At 32.3% G+C, this 9,746-nt stretch overlaps 1 protein-coding gene across 2 annotated transcripts; it reads left to right on the forward strand.

The window, feature by feature from the left end:
* The first annotated feature begins 217 nt into the window (after positions 1-217).
* On the forward strand, positions 218-5,663 carry LOC149223342 (stachyose synthase-like). Of its 2 annotated transcripts, none has more exons than XM_089385811.1 (4): positions 218-1,967; positions 2,682-2,859; positions 2,962-3,235; positions 4,953-5,125. In XM_089385811.1, exons 1-4 carry the CDS (start codon positions 420-422, stop codon positions 4,963-4,965), a joined length of 2,013 nt encoding a protein of 670 aa, XP_089241937.1. In that variant the 5' UTR covers positions 218-419; the 3' UTR covers positions 4,966-5,125. The 2 variants fall into 2 exon arrangements, with proteins under 2 accessions (XP_089241937.1, XP_089241936.1); XM_089385810.1 differs by having other exon boundaries at positions 222-1,967; positions 2,962-3,329; positions 4,953-5,663.
* The last annotated feature ends 4,083 nt before the right edge of the window (positions 5,664-9,746 follow it).

A 9,746-nucleotide genomic window follows, 5' to 3' on the forward strand; every position in this document is an offset into this window, starting at 1 on the left:
ATGGCCCATGCCCAAAAACAATGGCAAACTGTGGCCCGTCACCGCCCATCAGATAGCAACCCACTGTCCATTTTCCTTGGTGGCATGTGGCCCGTCACCGCCCATCTCACCATCCCCCACACGCTCTGATTGTACCAGAACATCCCAAATGTGCTGGTGGTAGATAGCAACCCACTGTCCATTTTCCTTGGTGGCATGATCTACTTTTAAAAGTAGAATTAAAAAATTGTTCCAATTAAATGGTGGAACCCAGAAGATGTTTCAAGACCAAAACTGAGAAACCCGGAGATGTTTCCAGTCCAAACTGTATCCCATTCAGATATTGTATCCACTAAATGCTTATAAATTGAGAGCCTGGCCTGTAAACACTCACCCATATGTGTGTTTTGCATTTTCTGGTTGTAGAATTATAATTAGCAATGGCTCCTGATATCTCCTGTGCCTGTGCTGTTGCAGAATCCATAGAATCAGAGTCTAAGGAGCCCTGTTTTAGCTTATCAGATGGGAAGTTGTGTTTGCAGGGAGCTCCAATCCTTACTGAAGTTCCTGATAATGTTTTTCTGACTAGTTTGTCATCAATCATATGTACAAACTGTGATACAATTGCTGCATTTCCTTCTGTTGCAGTCAATGCTCATAAGGGCTCCTTTATTGGATTTGATGCAGAAAATCCATCCAGCAGAGTGTTGAATTCTCTGGGCAAGCTCAAGGATATCAAGTTTATGAGTATATTTCGTTTTAAAATATGGTGGGCTACCATGTTGTCGGGTCGAAATGGCTCGGACCTGCAAATAGAGACACAGTTGATTCTTCTGCACATTGAAGACATAAGTTCGTATGTGTTGGTCCTGCCTATTATTGAAGGAAAATTCAGAGCAGCCCTGCATCCTGGAGCAGATGACAGCATAGTTGTCGGTGTTGAGAGTGGGTCAGACCTTATCCAGGGCTCCAGCTTCAAGGCCTGTGTTTATGTTCATATGAATGATAATCCTTTTGACTTGATGAGAGAAGCATACACCGCCATGAGAGTCCATCTTGACACCTTCAGATTGCTGGAAGAGAAGAGAGTCCCTGATATAGTTGATAGATTTGGATGGTGTACTTGGGATGCATTTTATTTGACAGTTGAACCTGTTGGTGTTTGGCACGGAGTCAAGGAGTTGGTAGATGGGGGGTGCCCTCCCAGATTTCTCATAATTGATGATGGATGGCAGAGTATCAATTTTGATGGACAAAAAAATCCTCTTGAAGGTGCCAAAGATCTTGTGCTTGGAGGATCTCAGATGACAGGCAGGATATATAGATTTGAGGAGTGTGATAAGTTCAAAAAATACAGAGCAGGCACTCTGAGGAGGCCTGATGCTCCCAAATTTGATCAGGAGAAGCACAAAAAAGTGATTGACATGGCTATAGCTCAGGAGAGGGCTGAGAAAGCAAGATTGACTAATAAAAAAACCGAGTTGGTAGATGGAGAATTATCAGAAATCCATGAAGATGCTGAATGTGAAGGTTCTGTTGTTAATAGTAACGTATCATTAAGTGTTGATGTTGATGGTTCCAAGTCCTTATTCGTTGATCCAGGTCAGAGTACAGAATCAACTCAAAATGGAGATGGGGAAGCTGTCATTACTAGGGCTGATAATTCCTCTGTTACAGAGATGGGTCTCAAGGCATTTATTGATGATCTGAAGAAAGAGTTCAAGGGCCTTGATGATGTTTATTTCTGGCATGCCCTGTGCGGTGGATGGGGTGGCGTCAGGCCAGGAACTACACACCTCAATGTAAAGCACATACCCTTCGAGATTTCCCCAGTTGTAAATTGTATGATGCAGGATTTGGCTGTGGATAAGGTTGTTGAAGCTGGGATTGGCCTTGTGGATCCTCATCAGGCTGCTGATTTTTATAATTCTATGCATTCATATCTGGCCAGAGTCGGCGCCACAGGAGTGAAAGTGGACGTCATTCATGTAAGTCATTCAAATCCATTTTAGCATTTACAAGACTAAAATGCAAAACTATTATCCCGTTAAAAGATAATGTATTTGAAAAAATCTATTAAGATCTCTCTTTAAATTATTTCTCAACTGAAACAGTGTTCTCTTTCTCCTTGGGTAGTTCACTTGGTAAGGTTTTGATATGTAGTGTTCTCTTTCTCCTTGGGTAGTTAACTTCCTAAGGTTTGATATGTAAAGTTATCGAGTGATAAAATAACTAGGTTTAATTTTTAGATTGACTAGTCCGTGTTTTGTTTAAAGGGTGAGGTTTGATATGTAAAGTTATCGAGTGATAAAGGAACTAGGTTTAATTTTTAGATTGATTAGTCCGTGTTTTGTTTAAAGGGTGGATAGTTACACTCCACGTTATAGATAGGAGTAGTGGTAGTGGTTGGAATCTACTTTGTTTCATGTAACTATAATTGTTGATGCAATTATGTTGTGGTTGGAATTGACTTTCATTTATGCAAATACAAACCTTGATACTCTGTGATGAATACAGCCCGGCCCAGTTGTCAATTTCTCTAATAAATTAAAAACTGACACAGCCTAATCCAATTGCCAATTCCTCTAGTTAAAAAACAAACTGTGACAGCCTAACCCCATTGCCCATTCTTCTAATAAAACACGGTAAAATTACATCTATTAAGTGAATAATGTCTGCCTATTTTGTTTGTTTGGATACAGACACTGGAATTTCTAGCTGAGGAATATGGGGGGAGAGTAGAACTGGCTAAAACATACTACGAAGGATTAAGCCAGTCCATGATCAAGAATTTCGGTGGGAACGGATTGATAGCCAGCATGGAGCAATGCAACGACTTCTTCTTCCTGGGGACCAAACAGATAGCTATGGGGCGAGTGGGTAAGACCATAGAAAAATAAATATGATTATTCTTCAAATATTGAACACAATTCAGACCAAACCGGACAAATAAATTTATTGAATTGGCTTATAATGATACAGGAGATGATTTCTGGTTCCAGGATCCAAATGGCGATCCCATGGGTGCTTACTGGCTACAAGGAGTTCATATGATTCATTGTGGATTCAACAGCTTGTGGATGGGAAACTTCATACAACCTGACTGGGATATGTTTCAGTCCGATCATGTATGTGCCAAATTCCATGCAGCTTCTCGAGCCATATGTGGAGGCCCGGTGTATGTGAGCGATGCAGTAGGAGGCCATGACTTTGATCTTCTCAAGAAGCTTATTCTTCCTGATGGCACAATCCTCAGGTGCCAACATTATGCTCTTCCTACTCGTGATTGCATTTTCACAGATCCATCCCACGATGGTATTACGATGTTGAAGCTCTGGAACTTGAACAAGGTAAGTAGTATATGCTCACCATATGGAACTGTGTGCTTGTAGGGTATGGAATTGTGTAACTTGAACAAGGTAAGTAGTATATGCTCACCATATGGAACTGTGTGCTTGTAGGGAATGGAATTGTGTAACTAGAGGACTTCCTGATCAGGGATTCTAGTCATATTTTTTTTAATCAGTATCAGTAATAATATTCTCCTCAAAGCCATTCAGTTCCATTCAATCCTGATAATCTCTTTGAAAATTATTAACTGTTTTGATTGAAAATTCTTCTTTTTTCTTCTCCAGTCATAAATTTATACTTTATTCTCTAGTTATAAATTTATAATTTATTCCCATCTATAAGCATTTCTTTAAATTTACAATTTATTCCTCAATTTAAGCATTTTTTTGTTTATCATTTCAAGTTACCCGTTTCATTTCATTCTATTTAACAGTCTTGCACTCTTTTTCGTATTCATAAAACGTTTTTTATCAGTCACTAAAATGGGTGGTGTGGGTGGAGTGTTTATTAAAAACGTTGTATATTGTGGTATGGGTGGAGTGTTCATTAAAAATGTTGTATGTTTTTACTGAATTATACAATTTCTTCCCAAAACATTTATTGATAACAAATTTAATTAAGCCTTGCACTCTCTTTGGCATTCATAAAAAGCTTTATTTATTTCTAAAAATAAGTGAAGTGTTCATCAGAAATATTATATGTTTCCCATGAGCTACAAAATTTAAAAAATTATTAAGTTAAAGACACTTAAATTATTAAAGTTAAAGACACTTTTTTACAGTTTAGTATGGATAGACAGTTTTTCTTAATCAAAAACCTAACTATCAAGTCAATATTGATTTTATCTCTGAACCCTTAGAAAAACCTAACTATCAAGTCAATATTGCTTTTATCTCTGAACCCTTAGATTCAAGAAATTTGCAATTAAGATAACTGAAATAAAGATGACGATTTTAAATATTGATTTCATAGTTAGACTTTCATATTCAAAAAATCTGCACTGGATTGTAGATTCTTTAAATTAATACTTGTGAATATTGATTTCATAACTGGACTTTCATATTCAAAGAATCTGCAATCCATGGAAAATTCAATTTGTACTTTGTTTAAAACCAGACCAAATATATTGATTGCAGATTTCTTGAATATGTGAGGTCAGTTCAAGAGCCTAACTTTTGTTTTAAACAAAGTAAAATTGGCATAAACTTAATATGGGTTTTCATCTTCAAGAAATCTGTAACCTAAACCAGGATGACTATTTCAAATCTAGGTCAGTCTTTAGGTCAGTTTAATTAGACTTAGTTCTCAACAAAGTAAAATTGCCACAAACTTAACAAGGTTTTTTTTTTCATATTCCCATTTAGTTTGATTACAGGTTACTCAAATATACGAAACCAATGCAATTAAACTTGGTTTTAAACAAAATAACAATAACATGAGCATTTCAATTGGGTTCGATGAGTTTTCATAACTCCATAAATAATGAATCTAAATGATTATCTTTAAAATATTTAATAAAATCGAGTCTGTGATTGTTTAGAACAAAGCCTACAAAGTGTTATTGGGTTTGTGGTTGTTTAGAACAAGGTCTAATTGAATTTGTGGTTATTTTCTTTGAACAGTTTGGAGGAGTAGTGGGTGCATTCAACTGCCAAGGAGCTGGGTGGTGTCCCAGGGAAAGAAAAATCAAAGCTTTCCCACATTTGTACAGGCCAATGTCTGGATCTGTATCCCCCAAGGATGTTGAATGGACACAGAGACATGAGACTGCTGCAATGGGTAATGCAGAAGAGTATGCAGTTTATCTGAACCAATCCAAAAAGCTTGTAATCATGCAGCAGCAGTCAAGTTCTGCAATCATATTACAGCCATCTTCATTTGAGATCTTCAGCATTGTTCCAGTGCACATCATGAAGGGGCTCAAATTTGCACCCATTGGCCTGCTGAACATGTACAACAGTGGAGGGGGGATTCAGGGAGTGAAATATGGGGATGGCTGGGTGGAATTGGAGGTGAAAGGAGCTGGTCAGTTATGTGCATACTCAAGCAAAATGCCCACAGAATGCAAAGTCAATGGAGAAGAAATGAGATTTGAATGGAGGTCGGTGGAATATAATGATGACTGTGATAAAAAAACTGAAAACAATGATATCTGTGAGGGCGGTGGGGTGTCCATCGACGTGGCATGGGTAGATGGCGGTTTGTCGGTCGTGCACATGCTCTTCTTTGCCACCTAAGTCAATCTATTGTTTACGTACTCTGTAATATCTCTTCGTTGTCGCTTCTCATTACTTTAATAATATTAGATGTGTTTTTTTTGTGCCTGTAACAAACTTGCACTGCACGGCTCTTTGTGTTCTTATAAAATTTGTCGACGACACTAACAAAATCTGTGTGCAGTGAGTTAAATATTTGACTTTTTTCAATGACGACACTAACAAAATCTGTGTGCAGTGAGTTAAATATTTGACTTTTTTCAATGGATAAAGTGCTTGGGATGGGACCATGGAATTTGTAGGGCCTCCCAAATTTTGAGATTGGACAATGGGATTTGTAGGGACTCCCAAATCTCCATACTCAATCGTTGGATCATAAATTGGGCACTTGTATTATTTACAAATATATTTCAATTATGGAAATTCATTTTTATCTTATTTTAATAGTTATTATTATAATTTAGATGAATCAATTTTAATCATTTTCAGGGGCGGGGCTGAAGAAGCTATATATCTCGTAATACAATTGTACATAGTACATATGACCCGTGGCCCAAATATGTTGCTGGGCAGCCTCCGCAGGACTCGGCCGGGGGCATGTAAACCGACTGCCCCGACTGTTCCAACATACACTCGCGTGTAGAATCAATTTTAATCATTACCATTATAATATTTAAGTGACTATTTTGTCTTACCATGTAGTGTATAGATAAATTCAAGGTATTTGTCTTTGGAATTTTTTGGAACATAATATTTTATTTTTAAAGTCATTACTAATCCTGAGAACTATTGCTTATCAATATCATACGTAAAAAAAACATAATTAATTTTATATAACACTTGTTTATATGACATCTTTTAATTAATCAATTTAATTAAAAATATAGAAAAACATAATTATTTTTAAAATAATTTTCAACCTTTAATAAATGAATGCATGTAAACATTATTAAAAAAAATATTCTATATAAAATACTTATTCTTAATTATTTTAATTAAAAAAAAAATTCCAAAAAAAATAAATGTTTCTCAACATTAAATAAAAATTTTAAAATTTAAATTATTAAATATTATGATTTGATTTTAAAATTTAAATTATTAAATATTATGATTTGAATTTCAAATATAATGTTAAATAACAAATTTATTTTTTTCAAAAAAAAATAATTTTTTTTCAACATTAAATAAAAATTTTAAAATTTAATTTTAAATTATTAAATATTATGATTTGAATTTTTAAATATTATGATTTGTTTTTAATATTTATAAATATAATGTAAACACAACACTAAAATTTTTACAAAAATTAAATAATTTAAAACTAATTTAAACCAAACTCATATAAAAAAAAAATTCATATTTACTATCTATTAAAATTTATAATCAACTTATATTTTCATAATAAAAAATTCCCAAAAATCTTGCTATCCATTAAAATTTATAATCAATTTATATCTCAATAATCCAAAACCCAAAAATCATATTTAATATCCCTTAAAATTTATAATCAATTTATCTCTTCATAATCAAAAGAACAAATCTTACATTAAGGTAAAGAATTCCAACAACGAAACTCCATAATCAATTTGTATCTTCATAACGAAAAGACACAAATGATGCATTTAGGTAATGAAGTCCAACCATCTTTGTGGTGGGCGTTTTTTAAAAAATATAAAATTTTCATTGATCTTGAAGTAAGGGACGAAGTTTTATAATTTAAGATTTATATGGTTGGAGAGTCTATAAATATAATAAAAAAATATTGTAATATTAAAAATGTTTTATTAATGCATATATTTATTTGATTAATTATGTATAAAAATATTATGAGTCAATTTTAATTTGAGAATAAAAAATAAAAAAAAGAATTACATATCTTATTGTAAAACGGACTATTTTGTTAAATAAGATTTGCTTATATATTAAGTTCCCATTTAATTAGAATATGAACTTATTAGAATTCGAATAATCTTAAATCCTTAGGAAATTGGTGGGCGGGGATTTTAACTTGAGAAAAAAATGAATTACACATCTTATTGCAAAATGGACCATTTTGCTAAAAGAAAAATGTTTATTGGTGAGCAAGGAGCCACGTGGCATAAATATAATTTTTTAAATTTATTAAAAGTCAATGCAGCCTAAAAACACACCACTGATAAACATTAAGACTAAGCATATGTTAAGCATATTCCCTTGAAAATCAATCTATCCTCGTGTCTTGGGTTGAAATAAGAAACTTTTAGCAATAAAAGTAACATAAATAAATAGATTGGTTGAATTTTATTTAAAAAAAAATGTTTTATTTTATTTTATTTTGGAATAAAATTTTTAGAATTTCAATTTAATTATTAATAACTATTAAGTGAACATTATGGATTTAATTTTTATATAATATTTTAGAATATTCATAATAGTAATCATAAATCATAAATTGAGATTTATTTTAAAAGTACTTATATCATTTTTATTCTTAATTATATAATTATATACTTTTGTTTTTTTAATTAAATTGATTAATTAAAAAATTATAGAAATATAAATTATGGTATTTTGAATGTAGTATTAATAATCCATGATATTGGTCCAGAGTATTGTAACAAAATTTATTGAAAGTGAGGTGTATCTCTATGTTTAAGAATCTTGTTACATGTTTTTTTAAATGTATATATATGTTTAACTCATTTATTAATTTTTATATAATTAATAATAATAATTTAAAATAAAACTATATTTTTTTAGTATTGTGAAATATATTATAAAATAATTGTTAAGATATCTATCAACAATTATTAATTAAACTTTTTTTTTTAAAGTGTTTTTTTTCATACATATAACTAGAAGAAGAAAAAAAGAAAAAAAAATCTATAATTTGTATAATATTACATATAAATTATGTAATAAAAATTGAGATAAATTTGTTAAATTTTATTTTGAAGAGAAAAATATACAAATTTATATTGATTCTTAAGGTAAGGAATATAAATTTCATTAACGTGGAGGTACATCCATAGTTTGGATAATGTTGTATATAAATTATCTAATAAATAATGAAATTTGTTAAATTTTGTTTTGAAAAGAAAGAAACCAATTATATAAAACTACATGTTTTATTAAATGAATGAAGTAGAAATTTTAAATGAATAATTAAGTCATAGCTCACTTAGCTCATTACTTACAGTTAAGCAAACTTAAATAAATAATAAAATTTTGAGATGAGTGCCCTTTTCCATGAATCCTAGTCACTGGATACAAATCTAAAAATAATAATTAATACAGTGTGGACACAAGTTTTACAAAGAGATGGACATTACTAGAACATGGCATAAACAACACATAAAGTTCCCTTTTCCAGTAATTTTGGCTCTAAATATAGTTGGAATTATATTGGAAGATTGAGTTCCACTTTTGCGAGGGGAGCTTTGTCCATGAAACTTGGCCCTTCAAGGTTTTGGCTAATTTTAAGATGTCCCAAATTGTTGATTTTTGAAAAATATGATCACTGAATGTGGAGAAATTGAACTAATAAGAGAAACGAGGCTTGCCGAAAATGAGGTGATATATCAAACACCCACAACACAGACACATCTCGTATGCAGAAAGTTTATGATATTAGTTGAATTGTGCTTTGATGGGAGAAGCATGTTCAAGCTTAAATTTAGATGCAAGGCAAAGTAACATCATCTCACTATATTTTGTGGGGGCGAGAAGAAATTCTTTATTATCTAATGGAAAGGCAATAAAGCATGAAATGTATCACTTGAAGAGAAGTTGGCAATAATGGACTATAATCCTTATCTATGGATGGTTCCCCTAATAAGCTATCTTTGTGTAATAGTAACGTGGTAACTGTTCCCCTATATGTAATGACAATATGGAGGGAAAATGGGCAACATGAGTGTAATAAAACACAATGAAATTTGAGTGGAAGCAATGGTCTTCTCGCTCTAGCATATCTCAACACCATAAACTTAACATTAAGATGCTCTATAAAATGCATGGAGTAGGATTGTGTTTATAAGCCAATAATGTGTTGGAATGAGAACCAATTACAATGTGAATGTTTGTTAATATTTATTCATGGGAACTTATGTGATTGATTTGACCATATGGATGGACAAGTACCCTTCCATTGATGAAGAAGGGATGGCTAGTATGGGTCTCTACTTGCCCATCAAGCTCATAAGGTAACCAAAAACATGA

Source organism: Pinus tabuliformis, chromosome Q (assembly GCF_031772625.1).
Source record: "Pinus tabuliformis cultivar Carrire ecotype Pingquan chromosome Q, CPIR1, whole genome shotgun sequence".
Taxonomy (NCBI): domain Eukaryota; kingdom Viridiplantae; phylum Streptophyta; class Pinopsida; order Pinales; family Pinaceae; genus Pinus; species Pinus tabuliformis.

Bases quoted from the DNA above. Each gene is read 5' to 3' on its own strand.
- LOC149223342 (XM_089385810.1), top strand. From the start codon at position 420: ATGGCTCCTGATATCTCCTGTGCCTGTGCTGTTGCAGAATCCATAGAA. The intron at 2,860-2,961 runs GTAAGACCATAG...ATAATGATACAG, and splicing joins GATAGCTATGGGGCGAGTGG to GAGATGATTTCTGGTTCCAG. The intron at 3,330-4,952 runs GTAAGTAGTATA...TTCTTTGAACAG, and splicing joins AGCTCTGGAACTTGAACAAG to TTTGGAGGAGTAGTGGGTGC.